The 21,055-nt window shown below is 43.5% G+C and overlaps 1 protein-coding gene across 10 annotated transcripts in view; it reads right to left on the reverse strand.

Moving 5' to 3' along the window:
* Nucleotides 1-1,823: 1,823 nt before the first annotated feature.
* Nucleotides 1,824-21,055, reverse strand: part of LOC146866846 (scavenger receptor cysteine-rich domain-containing protein DMBT1-like) — a 1,139,300-nt gene continuing 1,120,068 nt past the window's right edge. For all 10 annotated transcript variants that reach the window (XM_085602006.1, XM_085601995.1, XM_085601984.1 and 7 more), the window contains one exon: nucleotides 1,824-5,172. In XM_085602006.1, the coding sequence (XP_085458132.1) occupies nucleotides 4,923-5,172 (250 nt within the window). In that variant the 3' untranslated portion in view covers nucleotides 1,824-4,922. The remainder of the gene's footprint in view (nucleotides 5,173-21,055) is intronic.

The following is a 21,055-nucleotide window of genomic DNA, read 5'->3' on the forward strand; positions in this document are numbered from 1 at the left end:
TCATCTCTCTTTGCCTTCACATATCTCTGTCTATACCACATCTCTACCTCTCTCTCGTCCCTCTCTCTATAGCGCATCTCTCCCAACCACACTTCTTTCACTACTTCAACACGAATGAACCTCTTTATCACAGTACTTAATCTCTCAATTTACCACTCCATGTGTTCTCTAACTTGCCTTTTACCTATGTTTCTTCTAGGTACTTCCCTCTCTACCTTATTTCTTTCTGGATATATCTAAATTTAAATCATTCCTTTCATCTATCTCTCTGCCTTGTCTATTTCAACTGCCCACTCTATCTACACACTCTCTTTATACATATCTCTACCTTAACTGTTGCTACCTCTCTACCTCACCTATGTCTCTACCTCACCCTCCTGCTATTGCTGTATCAACCTCAGTTTTTTCTCTCACGCCACTCTCTCTACTTCACATCTTTTTTTTCTACACCTTAATTCTCTTTCAGTCCTTCTCACCTCTCTCTACCTTTCTCTTAGCCTCATTAATCTTTCCCTAAACTTTCTTTCTACTTCACTCATTTTGAACCTCTCTCTGGCTTGTCACTGTCTACATTGCATCTCTCTATATTTCCTTTACTACCTCATCTTTCTGCCTGTCAACAGTTTGCTAGTTCGCCTTTCTTTCTACATTACCTCTCTCTCTTTACTCCACCCTTGGGAGTACCCTGTAGCTTCATCTCTCGATGTTTTGTTTTCTGTACCTGATGTTACCCTAACTCACCTATCTAACAACCTCTCTTTCTCTATCAGCCCTATGCTCTGTATTTCTTTCTGTCAACCTCGCCTTTCTCTCTTTCCCTTTTTTCTTGCCCTACCCCACCTATCTGGCAACCTGATGTGTGCCTTCTCTCTCCCTCTATCTCGCCTCTCTTGCTACTCTGTTCTCTTTGCCTCTGTGTTCTTTGCCTGTTTCCTGTCCTCATCTCATTTATCTTACTCTGGAGAGCACAAGGTCACTCTCTAGCCAGATAAGTGTGCATGTTTAAAGAGGAGACAACAGGGTAGGAGAAATGAATCGGTGGGAAAGTTATCAGATTTCACTCAATAGAACTGTGAGAAATTTGGCGACAGAGCTTTGATTTTTCCTATTTCACAAGAATGCCAGTTTTAAATGGTGATGTATTTGCCCACTTAGGGTACAATGTCAACCACTAAATACATATGTCTTATTTTAATATTATGAAGTAGTGCAATAAACATCTACCAAGTCAACTTTACTATGCCCTCCTGACAATGGGAGAACAAGCTGGCTCGACAATGAATTCCACAAAAAAGATTGTTGTTGCAAAACAAAAGAAAATCTAGATCTAAGCAAAGAAATAATTAGCCTTATCAATGCTAGTTCAGTCTTTCATTTGATACTTTTTGACTGGAAGATGTTGCACAACTTGATCTTTCAGAATGGCTGTTTTTGCATGCAGCTGCTTCTGAATGTTTAATGTATAATTCAATATTGTTTCATATCATGAAAGTTTGAATTATTTGAAAGTGGGTAATAAGTTCAAAATTGATTCAAAGGGCCGCTCCCAAGTTAGGTCTTGCCCAGGGGCCCAATAATCCTTAAATTGCCACTGTTAACAAATGCTGTTTCATGAGAAGTAGTTTCTGGAGCTTCTCATACAGGTGAAAAAGAACCACAGAAAAATATTACCTTGCAGACCCCATCCAAAGCATGGTCAACCATACCTGGGCCACGTGGACACTGATGCTGCAGCCAAAATGCTACTGTGAGGTGGCAAATGAACCCCACAATTTAAAAGTCCCCAGACGCTGTCAGATTAAATGAAACAAAACGCAAGGAGGTATAGATGATTTGTTTATTGAGAGAAATATTCCGGTGATTTATTTAATGAGAGACATATTCAAAGGCACATTCAGAAATCACATGTATGAAGTAAAAATGTTGGCTACAACCGGTATGACATTTCCTAGATTTTCATTCAACAATGCGCAAACAACTGTGAAACTGACTGATCCCATAAAACCTTCAGTAGCCAATATTTTCCATATGCAGACACCAACAAGGCTATCAATGCGTGAATTTTAAGGTAACTTTTAAAATATGGATTTTCTTTGGATAACTGTGTGCCATCAGGTCATCTCCGTAATCCTGAATGTCATTGGGCGTTAAAACAGTCTACATATTGTTGACAGGTGCCCGAGAGAGTACACGCACGACGTGAGTGACCTGTGCCCCCCCCCCCCCCACGCCACGCTTAACTCTCATTTAAAACTGTACTAATCCGTAACATTAATGAGCGGTTGGTCTCGCTCCTGAACATGGCACCTATTCTGCACTGATGTGAGTATGTACACAAACCTAATGCCACAGTTTCCCTTCTCTAAATCTGTCAAGGCTCAGAATGTTGTGATTCCAATAATCTGAACACGTCACTCTCCCCTTACCAACCACCCTGCCCCAGCATTCCAGAAGGAAATTCATTTCTATCCTAGCAGCTCATGGGGGTGAAGCGCAAATTGAAAAATACTAACAATTATCTATATTGTCTTAATAAACACTACATTTTTTAAATTAATTTAAATGTCTTTATACAATATTAGATGGAGCTTTTATCCAGCGGTTGACTTCCAGCGACGGAAACTGGACCATTCTAAAGTGCACAGCAGAAATAGTAATCCTTCGTTTGACCTTGGACAGGAGGAAAGAAGAGTCCGCCATTTTAAGATTTAAGCATGTAACATATAGACTAAACCCTCTATGACAGGCCAACCGTGACTAGAGCCCACCACGTGGAAGCCTATCGTAACTTGGGCTCAAAAATAATGTGGCTGTTGAAACAATGTGTTGAGAGCTGGCCGCAACATGTGCAGTTTAGGGATGTGCACTTGTTGACACTTTTGAAATAGGTGCCGAGAAAGTCGGCCTGATCTCAGGTGCCACGGGCCAGAACGGGTCCTCACGCAAGGCGTTTAACATCTTAGATGGGTTTGATGAGGATTGTTATCTTTAGAAAGTGTAGTTGAACAGAGCTCTGAGAGCAAGACACACCAGATACAATAGAAGGAGCTTTGTTATTGGCATGCAAGAAACCTATCGGATTTATAAAGTCCTGAAAGAGACCTTGGGCAGTTTTACAAACTGCAGTGAAAGATACAAATACCAAAATGTTTTGGGAGTTTGTTTTGTTAGAATTGAAGGGCAAATACTACTCTATGTGGAACAGCCCATCATTTCTTCCTTCCTAATAGGCATGCTGTGGCACCAGACATCTCCATTGCTCAGGTGACAGCTGCCACTGTGACTCAAAAGTGTAACAAGGCACCAGAATTAAACAAAGTACCCTGAGATCTGTAGGGTGCAGAGGCCAAAACTCAGGCCCAGTCCTGTGTTTGCAGTCCCCAACCAAAAGGGCTACGTCCTGGAGAGTTGTGGCATTCGTCCCATTATGAAAAAAACGAAAAAGGAGACCCCACGACACATATCATTATCAGCATATGTCATTACTGGATGGGGTAGAAACAAACAATGCTAGCATCTGCCTTAATCTCACCCAGGACGAGGTGGAAACATGCAGCAACAATGTGCTAAGAGCATCCAGGCAAGGTTTCAGACTCTACCAAACCTTTGTAAAATATGTCAAGTTAAAGAAGACATCTAGGTTTATGACCTTCATCAACCTAAAGACCGCCTTGGACTCAATAAATAGAACTCTTCTATGGACAGCGTTGCAGCCGCAAGGGATGCCAGAATAGTTGATGGAGGCTCGGTGGTGCCTGTACAGTTGCATGGTGTCCATGGTCGGGTATGGACCCCCTGACCAATGCACCAATACATTTCAAAATAAGACCGGGGTTCACCACACGCATGTAATAGATGCTCATTGGTCAGCCTGTTTATTAATGATGATGGGGCATATTTAGCTACCCTAAACTTCCACACGCCAAAAATAGGAGGCAACAAGATTGCTCTAACCTCTTTTTGCCGATGATGGAGTGTTGTTCCTAAAAGGAAATTCAATGCACCGTTTATTGAGCGGCGTTAAGATATAATGCTGCAGTAGGAACCCAATCACTAGTGTCTAAGACAACATTTATGTGTATGAATCCAACGGGACCCTTGAAATGCACCTTCTCCATCGAGGGTAAATCCGCTGTGAGTGTAAATTTGTTTGAATATTCTTGGGGACGTGACACGATTGGAGAGATGTCATGGCCTCATCAGGAACAGACAGCTGTGCACGCTGAGCCAGAATATGGGTAAATTGGTGGTAACATGGTAAGTGCAATCAGTAGGATCAGCTCCTGTCAGACACTTGGGGATGGATAGTGACACAGAACCGCTTTATAAGAGGCCTTCTGCGATTGTGCTCGGGGACCACCATTAAGAGTTGACCTGGGTCTGAACCGTATCCCGGACAAGGTCTCATTACTCTCTGTTTGACTTCAGGCCAGTTTCATAAGACCACCTGCACACAGATGTACTGCAGCCACTGCAAGGACTGCTGTGCCCCAAATCCGTTTGTTCTCGCATGGAAGGACTGTTACCGCTCTGTGTGGCTCACGGCATTAGGAACCACAAGGACGCTATGGCAATTTGCATCGATTTATTGCACTGTAGCGTCATGTATTTGGTCTGCATGGCTGATTATGAGGGAAATGCTGTACAATAGGAACATGGATTCATATTACTGTTTCACCTTTGGTATAATTTAAGTGCATAGATTTATCATTTTCCTTAAAAACAAAACTACTTCTCTGTTAAAGTTCTACAGTCTAGTTAACTCCTGTGCATTATGGAATCATTAATATCAGTCGAAAGGAGAAGGGATAAAATCATTAAATGTCATTAAACTAGCAAATCTCTGCAGAGACAAGATTTGCAGGCTTTCGCCAAATTTACATTCTTTCATCCAAACATAAATGATTTTTTTATCCGCTTATTTAATTCAGCAGTTGGATCGGTCCAACGACGACTTCCACCTCTGGATGGTCAGAGACTGTTGACCTCTTACGCCTCATGAGGCAACCTTTGCGACAGCGTGATGCGTAATCAAACAAGTTGCAGATCACTATCTTACACTGCAGGTACACCCTGGAGTGCTGGTGCAGGAGCCCAAAGGCCCGGAAGGAGAAACGAGCGCGGTCCAGCGACGGAGAGGGGTACGTCTGGTATGTTGCGTCTCGAATACACCTAGGAAAAATAGTCATGGGGAGAAGTGAGGGGAGGAGGAAAGGAGAGTGGGTGGGAATATGCAGGTTAACGCAAAGGAGGGAAAGTAATTGAAGAAGAAAAGAAGGAATACATGGTGCGGGGTAAGGAAGGTTGAAACAATGAAAAGAGCGAGAAGGAGATGGAAGGATGCCAGAAAAAAAAGAAGACAAGGAGAGGGAAGAGAAAAAGGGATGAAAATGTGAATGTGAGGGGAGAAGGCACATGGGTAATAAATTGTGGATGAAAAAATAAAGAGATGTGAGTGAGGCAGGGGCGGGTAAGAAGAGGCAGACGAGGAAACATGAAAGGAAGGATAAAGAGAAGTAAGCAGAGATGGATAAAAGGGAAATTGGAGGAAAAGTTGAAAAAAGGAAACATTCAATTAACACAAGATGTTCGGCTAAAACATGGAAAAGTGCAATAATTTGAAAAACATTTGAAACAAAACAAAATGCGAGCTATGAATGTTAATGCATTTTATTTTATTTGGACGATTTAAGAAGTGCCCAAATATCACCTGTTATAAATTGGGTTATTAGTTGAGAGGGGTGAAAGCCTCACTCAAATACGCAATTTTTGTCAGGGTACAACACAAAAGTCACTAAATAAACCTGTACTTAACCCTCTTGTCGCTTTGCACAAAAGCTATCAGGCTTAACATAGAGGCAATGTGTAAAGTATGATCACAACCCCTTTCAGAGGGCTACTGGGCCCTACCATTGTGGTTGAGGCCTTTTACTGCTTATGTTACGTGGCCCGACCTACTGCGGATCCTGAGCAACTGGGCCAAGTACCCCTCCTAAACTCGACTTTCAGTGGTAGCTGTGGACGAGCACTCTCAGGGGGGGGGAGTATGGATACAGGTCAGTGAACAGAATTCATAACTCAAAGAGCACACAGCAGTATTAATAAATCAATGTCCAGTCAAATACTCATTTTTGTAACAAAAAGGAGTATTTTATTTCTAACTCTACACATTCACAGGCAGGTTACCACACATAGACAACACATTTCGACCTTGAGGTCGGAGCTGTAGTGTTTCACTGGCAAATCCCTGTCCTCCCTCTTCTCTCCATGTGGTCATAATTATTCCCCATTCACTGGTGGCCAATTCCAGGAAATCCTCACTATTAGACCTTAACTCAAGAGCCCACTTCCACTCTTAGAAAATAGTGAGAAGCGTCTTGGCATCAGGGTTTTGTAAGCCCATTACCAGTGGGCAGCTATTATGTGGCTCTCCTCTGCTGACAAAGGTAGAGATAAGCTCCTCGCTGTTAGAGAAGATGATGCTGACAACTACTCAATCTTGAAGAGTGCTCTCATTGATGGGTTTGGCTTAACCACTGAATAGTATAGGATTAAGTTCAGAAACACCCAGAAGACACATAAGCAGGACTGGGTAGACTTTGTGGATAGTGCCATTAAGGCTCTGGAAGGCTGGTAGTTTGGCAGCAAAGTGAATGATTTCAAGGAATTGTACAATTTGATTATGAGGGAGCATAATAATTGCCTAAATCAGTTATTGCATCAATTCTTGGTTGACTCTGATCTGACTTCTCCCCAAGAATTGGGGAGTAAGGCACATAAGTGGGTCAGAACCAGGGTGAAGAAGAAAAATCAGAACAATGGTGATGACCAAAAGAAGCAAGATTCTAAAACTTCAGATAAGGATGGGGATCAGCGACGGCCCAAGTAGGGCGTTTTACCGGGGCAGTGACGTGGCGCAGAGGAGGGGCAGGGTGGGGGGTTGCAAAATGCGGCATATGGCCAATTTCAGGTAAGTTACGAAAAAAATTAATAAAACGAATTTCGTTGCGTGCGCTGCATCGCATTTGGCTTTTATCAGCAGAAGGTTGACCCCCAGAGAGAAACGTTGGTCAACTATAGAGAGGGAAGCCTTTGCTGTGGTCTGGGCCCTGAAGAAGATGAGGCCATACCTGTTTGGCACTCACTTCATTGTTCAGACAGACCATAAACCCCTCCTATGGCTAAAACAGATGAAGGGTGAAAACCCAAAACTTTTGAGGTGGTCCAGAAACTAATCAGTTTTGTGGCCAAAAAACTGTTGTGGTGGCCAGGATGATGCTCTTACCTTTGATGGGGTGAGTGACGAAGTCCCCTTCTAAGCTCAACCGCCTGTTCTTTGTTTGCAGTCACCCATGCAGCCACCCATGCAAAGTCAGGCAAAAATTAGTAGGACAACAGGAAGTCCGGTCCTAGTATCTTTGGCCCGGAACTGGTAAACCGACGAGGCTGCTGAGGATTGGGAGTGGCAGGAAGAGGGAATAGGATGCAATCGCTTTAAACTCGGTGAGGAGGCAAAAGAGGAGAGCGTTCAATTGGAAGAGGGAGAAGACCCTGCTGTAGAGATGTGGACAGATGCTGAGAATCTTTTTGTTGGACTGGGAGAAATGGGAACCCCCGAGAGCCTAGTGGATCCCCGAAGAGGTTGAAATCCCAGGAGAAGAACCCTCGATGGAACTGGGGGGGGGTCGAGAAGCCAGGAGGCCACCGTCATCACGATCCGCCCCACCGCTGTCCTGGAGGAGTGTGGCTTTCTTAGGTATGGGCTCGTATTCTGGCCAGTTACAGAAAGCAGGGAGGGGAGCAGGAAGGGACGAAGCTCTAAGCTCCCGCTATACTGGTCCTAAGTATTGTTTCTCACTTTATCTCTTTTGTTGATCTTACCCCAGTCAGGTCTTTAGGTTTTTATTTGTTTATTAAGGCTTTATGAAGCTTCGTTTCCCATCACAAGACTTCTTGTAATCGGAGTCAAGGCTTACACTTGGTGACAGGAACATTATTTGCGGGTATGTAATCACGGGTGAAAAGCCTCCACAAATCACAATCCCAGCACGTTATGTACCATTATCTCACTTCTGACCTGAGCTTGCTATCGTCTCTCGCTAGGGGCAATCTCCAGGTCGGTGGTTCACGGTTTCCCACCCAGCACAGAGTTCCATCCGAGTCATGTAAAACTCTCACAGTTTCCGCATGATATATGCTACACCCTTTAAGTACTGGGGATAGACACAGCTTTAGAACATATAAAGAGGCGAGAGAAAAAATTTGCTGACTTAACAATGGAGATCTTAGACGTGAAGGAAGCCTTAGAGGCCCTAGAATACGCTATATCTGAGTTAAATTTCATTACACAACAACACAAATTGGACAAACTCACAAAAGACATTGCAATATACAACAACATACCCACACATCAAGAAAGATTACTACATACAAGACGAAACAGGGAGGTATATCAACAGAGGCCAGGGTGGTTAAAGAAGATGCATAACCGTTCGAAAATACCTATGTCTTGGAAGGTTCTGAAAAGGAAAACACCAGGTTCGACTTCGGCAATAAACCAGGCCAGACCCATCAGTACTGACGCACACATTTATTTTAGGCAGGGGAAATGTGGAGAGGGAACCCCAAAGGAGAAGAAGGGGCAGAAGAGAGGCAGAAGCAGGGGCCGAGGGACTTACTACCTGGACACACATGGGGAAAGCCAGGCCAGATGTCAATAATACTCCTGGTAGAAATACATCATCCCAAATACCACCACAGACACTACTCCAGATTCACACAGCATGGCTCCCAATTTTTAACTTATCCAAGCATACACTTTCACCTGAGAACTCTGTACTAAGCCAGGAAATGTGTTTCATACCCACATCCAGGCAAAACGTTTTTGAGATAAAGTTGGAAATGCAGACTATTCAGAAAGATTAGACTTGACCACTTCTTTGCAGAAAACCCTTTACCCTCCACACAAAATGCCACAGGTCTGACACTTTCTTCCACATTCATGCTTACACAACAAAGTACTTTTTACTGCATACTCAAACATTTTTAGAACATTCCAGCCTGTTATGTCTAGAGTCCAAGCATCCTCCATGAAGTATTTGATAATTCCCAACAGTTGTTTAATGTTTTCTGCTGCATGTAGTGCCTATGTATAAGTAAATGTAGTAACGTATATTTTCTCACAACATGTGTATTTATGACCTAACAAGTTGGGGAAACAGAAGAAATTTGGGAAACACTAAAATTATCATTTTTGATGTGGCCTCAATATCATGAGGAGGATTTCTATTCATTAATCCTAATGTTTCTATGTGGCATTTTCCAAACGCAACAGAATGCAAAACTACTATTTCCTTTAGCCAGAAATTACCATTCCTAGCAGTGGAAGGTTTTTACTATGACATCCCTCCAAGTATACCCACATCTTTCCTGTGAGCTTTTTTGGAATAACAACTAATCCTTAAGGTGCTTTACATTTCAATTCCACTTATCAAACTCTCAAAATGACCCACTCGTTTCCCCCCTAATCCCTTTTAAATAATCAACACTTTTTTACATGGAACCAAAATTCCAACAGTTGGGACATCTACTACCATTTAACGGGGGTTTGACCAATGGCATCCCCGTGTTTCCGGCTCAGAATCCATTTCGGCCCAGTGCACGGAATCATCGCATGTAGGTGCTTACTGTCATGCAAACTTAGCAGCATGCAGGATATTACGACATCACAAAGACACTGATTTGATCCATTTCATTGTAGAGACACTGATCGGATGACGGTGAACAAGAATGACTGATGAGTTTGTAGGGGCTTGCCCTCTTTCAGTCATCTCTTTTCCATTTATGGAACCAAATAACCGACACAATGTTTCATTATTGCAGAATAAACACGCAGGGGTCATTACAATGTCGGGCGGAATCACTTCCGCTAGACACCACATTGGTCATGGGAATGACCGACACCCAGTCAGCAGTCCTTGCCACCTCATTAGGATGCGATTGAACACTGTTTGGTCACATTTCTACATTTTACTATGCGAGCATGCATTCCGGCCTTATTGCATACTCCCATAGTAAAATGGGAGAAGCGGTTCATACCTAAAGGTGCCTGCCAGAATGTGCAGGGATCAACAGGGGAGAACCACAGGTGCCCCATAGGCCTCCAACCAGAGGCCCTGCTGCGGGCCCCCAAAGACGCTTTCCAACATGGTTTCCATGTCAGACAGGCCGGCCTGGAAACCATCATCATAATCTCAAGGGCGGAAAGACCTACCCTTGAGATTACAGGCTGGATTCCGACTGGCGGAATGACCGTCCGGTTTCCTTTCTGACCACCTCCATCGTAATGAAAGAAAAATGAACGGCCAATTAGGATGCAGCTGTAAAGGCTTCGACCACATTGTAATCGTCCCCTCAATCTAATTCTACATTCTGGAGCTATGACCAGTAGTGATGAAGTTTGGTCCTGTCTTTAATCACTCCATCTGTAGTTTGCAGGTGTAAATTAGCCTTTTTGCATTCTCGACAAAGGGATGTAACCTGAGAGATACATGCTATACAAAACACCGCTTCATGCTCTTTTCAACCATTTTTGGTGACTAGATGCCAATTAACGCAGCATGATGAACCTAATGCGATTGGGCGCTGCTTGTAAAATATAGGTTCCCTCACATACATTTATTGTTTTCTACAGAAAATGTCACAGTGGATATTTTTTTTACCACCTTAGTCATCACAATGTATTCAACCATTGTAAATTGGCAGCCAGCATGCTGGCCACCAAGAAAAAACAAAAGGAGTCTCCTCTATATAAATGGGTTAACACCGCCTGTACCGCTGCTCTGAAATATTAAAAAGAGGTATCCAAAGTGTCACTTTGCAATATTGAGGATGTTAGGCAGGCCAGGCTTATAAGTCTACCCTCATCAAGAGGAAACAGGAGATAAGTAGGCAGGCTTGGGATGATTTGCAAGCGGACTCAGAACTCAGGGACTTCATGGCTTTCTGGGAAGTTGTAAAGTGATCTTTTTTCTCAGATGATAAACAGCCCAGAACAGAGTGTCATATTCCTGCCGAGGAGTGGGTTTGCCATTTCTCAAAATGTTTTGGCCAGGATTACATATCCCAAGCATCAGTGGACACAGTGACCCCCTCTTTCGGCAATGTATTAGCCCCAAACAACTCAATAGAAGCATGTGCACTAGAAAGTCCCCAGCTGAAAAGGCTCTAGAGCCAGAAGGGGTTGCCCATATATGTTTTTAAACATAATCCTACATTTTGTGCACCCCTGTTAACAAATGTTTTTTATGCTGTGGCAAGAGGCGCCAGCCCAAATTTTTGGAAGGTGTCTCAGAAGGAGTCCACCATTGTCCCAATGTTTAAAAAAAAAAAAAGGGTACAAAAGCCAGTCAACCTATTACCAACCCATCTCCTTTTGGACTCATCTGTAAAGATCTTAGGGAGTGTAGTCCTTCAAAGGCTAGAACTCTGGGCAGAGGAAAATAATTTTTACTCAGACGGTCAATATGGTTGTTGCGCGAGGGTTGATACGGTTGAACAAACCCTGAACTTGCTCCTGTCATCAGGGAAATACTTTCAAGCCAGGGGAGGTACCCTCCACATGGCATTAATGGACCTCTCTAGGGCGTCTGACCTGGTTTACAGGACCAAGTTATGGTACATGATTGGCAACACAGGTATTGATTGCAGCTTGATCGATCTTCTGAAGCACTTGCATTGGGGAACGACTGCACCAGTTTGCTTTGGTTTGAATGGTGAATGCACCCCCCCCCCCCCTTCAACTCCAGCAGAGACATCAGACAAGGCTGTATTTCAGGTTCCTTTTTATTCCTCTTTTCTAAAACCTCCCTTGAATCAGAGCTGGTAACCAAAGAAAGAGCCACCCAGACCATGTTCTACTTTACACTGATTGTGTGGTGTTAATCGCCTGCATCGCTAACAAGATGCAGCTGCTCCTTGACTCCTTTAATAATTTTATGGGGGAGTTAAATTTAAAAATTAACTACAATAAAACATATATAGTGATCTGTGGGCCAAAAAAAACCTGCTCACGCACGCAAAATATATGTGGAATGCCAATTACCAAGGTGCAGAATTTTAACTATCTCTATTTGTTGGAGGATAACTTAAGATGGGACAAGCTCCTGAGCCAGTGAGCCTGCAAATTTTCCAGCGTAGTTAATTTTCACATTTTTAAGGAAACATGGCCATAAGCCTATAACGGAGTTAATTTTATTGTTTAAAAGTAAATGCTTTACCTTGTGTACATAAGGGGCTGGCGTTTGGGGCTATTCCTCCTCTTCATTGAAAATAAATTCCTGTGCAGGCGTTTGGCATCCCCCAAGAGTACTGCCAGTCTTTTTGGGCTACCTTTTTTTGGAAAATATGGTTAAGGCTGCACCCTGCCCCTTTGACTTAAGTCCTGGCATTCTCACTACACCAAATTCTCCTGATTTGTTTTTCAAGATTGCATCAGGCTGGATCACATGGATTCCATCCCCTGGTTAGTTTATGTTAAGAGAACTCTCACCGATCTTGGCTTACCAAATTTGTTTTACTCACCCAATCAAATTGATAACAATACAAAGAACCTGGTGAAATCTCTTTTTATAAACAAAGACACCAGGCTAGATTTTTCAATAGTCTATCTAAGAACATTGATTGCCATTATCAAGAGATAAAACCTAGAGAAGAGATGGAATCACATTTATCGTGGATAGTAAACCACGAACATACCTTGCATTTTCTGGTAGCTTTCCCTCAGCTGGTTCTCTACTTTAACCTGTTGCCCCTGTGACAACATTACCAAGCAATCACTTGCCCATTTTGTGTTATTCTGCAGCTTTTATATATCTCCCAGATAGCAGTTTTTATGTCCATTATTGCGCTTACCTGGTCTTAGATCACACATTTTAAGTCTGCAATTATTACAGCACCTCGATTCGCAGTATGCTTGCCACGCTGTCATTAGTTATGTATGATAGGCACTTAGAAAAATACGAGAAATGGACTTCTAGAATTCTTAAGAGCTTTGAGCCTCTTAATCCTCTGCCCCTGGCTTGAGTCACCTAGTTATTGTGCATATTCTAACCAGGTTAGTCTAAATTGTCATGACTGTTTTGTGATTCATGCACGTTTTAACTCCTTGTGATTTTGTACTGCTTATCGGATTGTATGTATTTGTGCTTTGGCAGATTTTTTAAAAATCTTTTTATGGGTTTTTTGCTGTATAAAAGTAATTGACTGACAGAGTCAACTTTTATATATCTCACTGTTTACTAGATAGTGTTGGTTGCTCACTTCACCTGGCCAGTCCCTGTGAATTGAAGCACTCAAATACATTTTCCTAGGTTCTTCAGGATAACTAGAACAATGTTTTTTCTCATGCAGCTTGCTACATCAGACTCAAGACATGCTAATGGTTTAAAAAGACCACCTTTCACGTTAAGCAAACTAATCATGCTGGTTTTTTCTGCAAATGATCGGTATCTTATAAAACTAAACATACTGAATATTGTTAAACTGCTCTAAAACATTTTACTGAAACATAATTCTTTCATTCTCTGGTGTCTCTTACATAGTGTTGCGTCCTGATGATGACCTTTGTCTAAATAATCTGGGCCTCATTTATAAAAAGTGACGCATCACTGCGTGAAAACAGTGATGCGCCACTTTTCACTGCGCCCTCCCTGCGACTCCAGTGATGCGTCATATTTACAGTATGACGCATCATGTCGCAAGGAGTCACAGATACGTCAGTATTTCTGACGTATCTGTAGGCGCAAAAGTGACGCATCGCTGGAGTGTGTCACAAAAGTGACGCAACTCCAGCAATGTGTCCTTTCACATGGGGCAAGCCCCATGTGAAAGGGCCTGCGTCAGTCTTACGCCTGCTGTGAGGCAGGCGCAAGAAATTGACGCATTTGCACACTAGAAGTGGCGCAGTGAAATCTCGTAGATTTCACTGCGTCACTTCTACGACCCTTTGTTGTGTCAAAACGCCCCCCTTGCATACATTATACCTGGCGCAGGTATAATGTGGCGCAGGGGTTTACAAAGTGACGCATCTACCTAGATGCGTCACTTTGTAAATATGGCGCAACATGGCGCATGTTTTATGCCACTGGTGCGTCACAAAAAGTGACGCATCGGCGGCGCAAAAGTGACGCAGGGGCCCATAAATGAGCCCCTCTGTATTTCGATGTGAAACGTCGACATATATTATAGTGGACTGGTTTTTAGGTCTCGCTAGAGTCATCGCATGCGCTGCTCTTGTGAGAAATTTAGTAGGTGGTTTAAAAGTGCTACCCAGGCTGGCCACCAGCTTGCTATTACGCGCACAAGCGCACGCGACGTCCACAGCACTTTTTCCCGTCACGCGTGCGCACAACTCGCGTCACCACTTGCGTTTTTTTGATTTTTTATTTCATTTTGCGGCTTTCATTTGATTACTTTTACGGCCAATGCTTGTTCAGTAAGTGCTAGACCTACACCGTACATGCCTGGGAAAGGCTTGCCGTAGCTTAGATTTTGGCATACACTTTTCCCTGATAAGACAGCACCACTCGCTTGTAAAGCAGGCAGAGCACGATTTATTTTGTTAATTTTGTTTCCTTAAACACTTGCGTGCCATGTTATCACTCCCCTACATGTCAATGCTTGCATTGTCATTAATGTAAGCCATCGTGCGGGGTCACTTTCTGTGATTTCATCAACTATGCTTGTTCAAACACTTACCATGACTCGCACTCATTGCCACAGATATTGCATTACAGCCCTTATATACGTCATGTTATCCATGTACTTCGTACAGGGGTTTAACCAATTTGTAAACGGTCTCGCTGTTTGCAGAAAGAAAACGTAGGCACATTAACCTGTAATGGTTTGCAAAGGCTCATATAATGCACTCTCAAGAGTCATATTGCGGACTCTTGCAACTACATTCGCTCGTTATTGAAAAGCGACTCTAAAACTCGCAGAGATGCGCACACGTTCGTCTCTGGAGAGGTCAAAAGCCAATGTGTAATTATTAGCTCCTTCATTTAGTTTTAGGGTTTACCTGTTCATTTAATAATGCCCCTCCTTCTGTGCATCTATCTGCTCTTGTGACACTTTCTCCCGCTCCTGGTTCCTCCATGTAAAGAGTCAGTGACCGTGGTGTGATCGGTACAGTACTAACAGTAGTCTCTCTGGGCGCCATTTGCAAACGGGATCAGCTTCTCTGTGCACAGTGCAATATTAAGTAAGAACAGTTTTTCCCACGTATACCTTGCTGGTTCAATAAGGGTTAATACCAAAAAGACATCATCATATGGAGTTATTTTTGTGGTAAAACTACCATTATGGACAATGTTTGACTTAGTTTGAAATGTTGCACTACGAATCACTATGCAACTCCAAATGGCTAGGTGGTCATCTTGAAATAGTATATACGGTCAGTTCATCACAGAAGAGATGGAGATAGTATTATCAGTGATATGCAACTGCCAAGTTTGCTGGAACATTCATATCCTAGTTCAAGCTGATGTGTTATGCGACTGGTGATACCGCTGTTAACGCACATATTTACCGAAAGATCAAGAAATCTTATCAAATAATGTCAGAGGACACTGCAGAGATTGATTCTGATTTGGGATTTATATTTGAAAATAGGAGAAAACTACAGCTCTTTTCCAATTTTAATGATAAAATGAATCTCTATTTTTTCGTCTTTCTATAACCAATCTCAACTTCCGCCCCTGCAACGTATGTTCTACTTTTATGTGTAAACTTCCGGGACAGGTCTTTCCCTGCTACTGACTGACACGCTTTTGATACCAGCGGGGAAGATTTTCTTTAGCTTTCGGGATTTGTAGTTCGCTCCCATACTATTGCCATTTTGTATTGTATTCATAGTGGGTTGTAGAACTATAGTCCCCACCAAACCGCCGGGGAGGTGTGTCTGCTCAGCTGACTGTTCAATACTAGTTGAGTTATGCCATTCATCAGTTTACAGTTGTAAAGAATTGTCTGCAGCAGCTGATCTCCGTAGTCCGTGGAATGGCAGTTGATCGTAGCGTCTTGTGTCTCTTTGATGTGGACGGTACTCTCACAGCTGCCAGACAGGTAACAATTGATTTATGAAAGATGCACTAGAAACTGAGACAATGCAGATTTTTCCAAAGACTCGAAACACATCGTCCATTACTTTTTGCAGATAAAAACGTGTAACTTCTGAAACTTCTGAAAGGTACTGCTACCAAAGGATATGTATTTTTTAGAATGAAAAATATGCTTACTTAAATTGCAGTCTTATAGAGTCTGATAGGTGTATGACCTTCGCTTATACCATTTTCTTGTCATACCCAATGATCTCAACCCTCCCGATTCAAGTGGGAGACTACCTAGGCTGTTTTAGGGCTAGTTTCACGCCTTCTGATTCCTGCATGAGAAACCCGATTCGGAGTTTTGTAAAACTGCCAAAAATAAAATGTTGATGCCTGTCACGCACGCTCCAATCTCCCTCTCCAAGAATTACCCCCAGATATCAAAGGCTAACGCTTTGTCATTAATTTCTTGGAGGGGGTCATTACAGCATGTGACAGGCCTCGACTTTTTATTTTTGGCAGTTTTACAAAGTGCAAACAAAAACAGAGTTTTTGTTTTTGTTTGCAGAGTTTAGAACTCTACTTATGTATTAAACTGCAAAAAATGAAATGATGCTGGTCATCATACATACCAGTAGCCCTGATTCAGGCAGATTGCCTCTGCTTCAATATGTCAGTGTGGAATATAATAGATTCTCCCGACTATTTTTTAAAAATCTTCCACTTGCCTGCTCTAAAATATTGTCATATATGCAAGTGATGTTGCCTGCATCTGAAACAAGCATTGGCATAGCCAATAGGTCTCGCCCTTGGGACCTTATCAGTGTTTAGCCATGCAACAGTTGATGTTGTTGCACAAAGGATATTGTGCTGCATAACTAAAAACTTATAAGGTCCAAAAGGCGAGACCTATTGGCTGTGCCAATGCTTGTTAATTAAGGATGCCAACATTCCTACATTGACGGTTGTCCAAGTCATCCATTTATCCTTGCCAGTCACTTGTACATATTTGCATTTTGTATAGCACTAGCGAACTTTATAGTCATCTGCACTACACCATCACACTATTTAGAGCACCCTGTTTTTTTAAATAATTTGTTGAACTACATCTGAAATATCTTTAAAACTAAATAAAATGTGTGGGGGGAATACTGGGGACCTTTTGTTCTCAAACCTGATGTTGAAACCTATCCATGGAAGGGTTTTAACTTCTTGAAGAGTCAGATCTTATGCTTCTTGCAGTATTCAAAAATGGTGGGGGGCTCGGATGTGTAGTGGCAGGTTGTTTCATGCTTTAGGAGTGATGGGGGAAAAGGCTTGACAGCCAGATCTGGTTTTCAAAAATGCATAGGATCTGTTCAATCAAGCAGAGGTATCTGGAGATTTGTGAAAGTGGATGGCATTTTTGAGATATGGTTGTCCAAAGTTATGTAGTGGTTTGTAGGTGTGGGAGAAGAGTTTGAATTGTGGTAGTTAGTTTATGGGTAGTCAGTGTGGCTGCTTGAGGTGAGATGAGGTGTGTGAGTGGCATGGAAGGTGGAGAAGTATTCTAGCCTCTGAGTTCTGCGTAGTCTGCAGCTTTCTCGTGAGTTGTTTGTTGATGCCAGAGTACAGGGTGTTCCCCAAGTTCATGTTGCTGGTGTTGAGGGGCTGGGTGATGGATTTTGTGTGTCAGTTGGGAGTCATTTGAAAATCTTCATTAGCCTTTTCAGGGTATGGAGAAGTATGAGGCAGTGATTGTGTTGACTTGGGCATGTTGAGTTTGTAGTCAATGATGATCCTGGGGTTCTTGGTTTGGGTGTTGGGTGTCGTCCTAGTTCTCCCAACTACCAGGTAGCGACCCACAGTGAGGAGCTTTTCCTAAAGGTCATAACGTCTGGGTTGTTTGTGTTCAGTTTCAGACAGTTGGACTTCACCCAGTCAGCAATTTTGGTCATACATGTCTTAACTCGTTCCGTGCTCATGACGGAACCACGCCGTCATGAGCCACGGTTGCTGTGTGCTCATGACGGAGTGGTACCGTCATGCTGCAGCCGTTGGCGGCCGCGCCGCCCACGCGGCGCTAATTCCCCGCCTGTGCGGGCGATTAGCGCCGTGGGCGGAGTCATGACGGAACCACTCCGTCATGAGCACAGCCCAACCGTGGCTCATGACGGAGTGGCTCCGTCATGAGCACCGCGCCACCGCGCTGCCCCCCCGCGCTGCGGCGGAATTTCAGCCGCAGCGAAGGGGTTAAACTTGTTCCAGGTGTTTGTTGTCTTGTCCTTGAGGGAGAGGATTAAGTTGTGTGTTGCTGTGAGTAGTTGACATTGACAGAGTAAAAGGGAATGATGCTTTCCAGAGGAATCAGGTAAGCATTGAAGTGGGTCAGTGAGTACTACGCAAATGAGGTCATGAACGTCTAAGATGAAGGGTTCATGATTTTCTCTGGGACATTCGTCAGGGGTGATTAGCATAGAGGACAGTGGTAGGTCCTAAGAGGGAGAGGAGAGCAGTAGACAGGAAGCGGGGCAGCAGGAAGAGCTAAGGAGCGCTGGGGCAGGCGAAAAGAGCATGAAAAACGAAGGACAGAAACAAGAGAAACGGCAAAATCAAAGGGCATAAACAAAGGGCAATAACAAATAAAAAAAAGAAACAGAACAAGGAAAAAAGGCACTTACAAAGATAAATAGCACACACAGTGAAAGATGACAAGTGAGTGAGTGATTAAAATAGAAGAGAAAGAGAAAAGCAAAACACAGACTGGAATAGACTTGAGGAGAGGGAGAAACAAACAAATCGAGCTACCAGTGGAGGAGCGAGGCGGGAGTCCCGACGCCTGGAGCAGGGTTCGAAAGGGCCTTTCGTGGACGGAGAATTGGCTCAGGCAGTGCAAGACGACAAAATAGAGGAGAAAAGCAAATCGCAAAGGCTGGAACCAACTAGAGGAGGAGCTGGCGAATGAGAGACAATGGGGCATATTATCAAGCCAGGCGATACAATTATCGCCGCTTTAGCGCCAGAAACGCTAAAACGGCGATAATGGGCTTGACAATATGCTCTAAGGAATTCCAATTGAAGCCCATGTTAAATGCGAAGGACGTCTAACATGGGCTTCAATTGGAATTTTATCGCCTGGCTTGATAATATGCCCCAGAGAGAGTGACCAGCGGAGGATCGAGGCAGGAGACTCAACGGGTCCAAAAGGACCTTGCGTGGATGGAGGTCCGGGCAAAGGTAAGGCCTGGGGTAGCTAGGAATGATACCTGCTTAAAACATACACTTTTCACCACAGTTACGAGCAAGTAAAAAAGTGCTACTCATATTTAGAAAAAAAAAGATAATTGTTTTCGATGGCACACAAAATCATGGTTTTTGTTTTAAATAAAAGCATGACATATTATTTGCTCATGTCTGTGCTATGCAGACTGGTGCGCGAGGCATTTATGTGTCTCAATTTGAGGTGCTCTTTGCTAAACAGACCCCCTTTAACAAAGAAATTAAGCTTGGATAAAATGGTGTCCTTGAATTAAAGGACGCCAGGTTGCGCTAAAAGAGGTGACATGATTAAAACAGAATGACATTTTAATCTGTAGAATGGGAGGAGCGAGGGCATGCTGCGACAATATAGCAAGAGGCTGGAGCACACGGTATGTGCTGGAGGCGCTGGGGCAGAAATACTGGCGGCACTGCTGAAAGCACAAAGAAGTCAGTACTGAGGGGTACAAAATGGAAGCTCTAGATGGGCTAGAGGAGCTGGAGAGGGAGAAGGTCAAATTAAATATTCTGTGACTCCTTGAATGAAGCGCGGAGTAAATTCAATGTTGAGGCAAATCGAGCATGAAATACCGAGTAAAACTCACAATAAAACAGTGACAGAAACGGTTGAGAAAATGTAACAAGGATTATTAGAAGGAGATTTGCAGGTAAAGAAGCCACGTCAGCAGCATGCCTTGCAAACAGGGCCGGCTCCAACGCTGGTGGCGCCCAGTGTGACAGTCTTTGTAGCCCCCTCCATGTGAATTCCTTCTTCATGGACTCCCCCACCACCACCCTCTAATCAGAGCCGGACTGGCCAGCTGGGCAAGCGGGCAATCCCCCGGGAGGCTGGAGCCCCAGGAGGCCGGTTTTGACACTTGGAGGCCGGTTTCAGCCTCCAGGAGTGGTGGTGCACATTACGCGATTCCAGAGGCAACTTTAAAATGTTGCTCTGGTTCTAGCGCACATTAGCACTTCAGGACACGGGGGCTGAAGTTAGAATTTTTGCCAGGACTGTTTTAGGTTCCCAGTCCGGCCCTGCCTCTAATGATGCCCCTCATTTCTCCACAGCCACTCGTACACACGCAAATTATTTGTTTCATAGCGCTAATCATACCAGTGTAGGGTGTCAGAGCACTTTTCATAACACACATTATAGAGAAACAATGAATCATGCGTGTGTACATCAGTGGACATGAAATGTTACATAAGACAAAGAGAGTAGGAGACAAAGGTGGAGGAGTCACATATCATCCATAGTGGTAGGGAGCATACATATTTTAAGAGTGCTTACAGACTCAGGATTTAAATCGTAGCACTGTGGTTGGCTTTCCTAATAGGAATTAATTTCTAGCCAAATGATCCCTTTTTAGTAACATTACAGTAGGGTAGTGTGCTGCTGGGATCACTGGGCACGAAGCACTGGGTAAAGAGGTGTGTGCTGCTGGGGACCACTAGGACGAAGCATTGGGGAAAGAGGAGTGAGTGTACTGTTTGGGTCACTTGGAAAGAGGAGTGTACTGCTTTAGTCACTGTGAATGAAGCACTGGGGAAAGAGGAGTGTGCTGCTGGAGACCACTAGGACGAAGCATTGGGGAAAGAGGAGTGAGTGTACTGTTTGGGTCACTTGGAAAGAGGAGTGTACTGCTTTAGTCACTGTGAATGAAGCACTGGGGAAAGAGGAGTGTGCTGCTGGGGACCACTAGGACGAA

The sequence above is a fragment of the Triturus cristatus genome, chromosome 1_2, assembly GCF_964204655.1.
Source record: "Triturus cristatus chromosome 1_2, aTriCri1.1, whole genome shotgun sequence".
Taxonomy (NCBI): domain Eukaryota; kingdom Metazoa; phylum Chordata; class Amphibia; order Caudata; family Salamandridae; genus Triturus; species Triturus cristatus.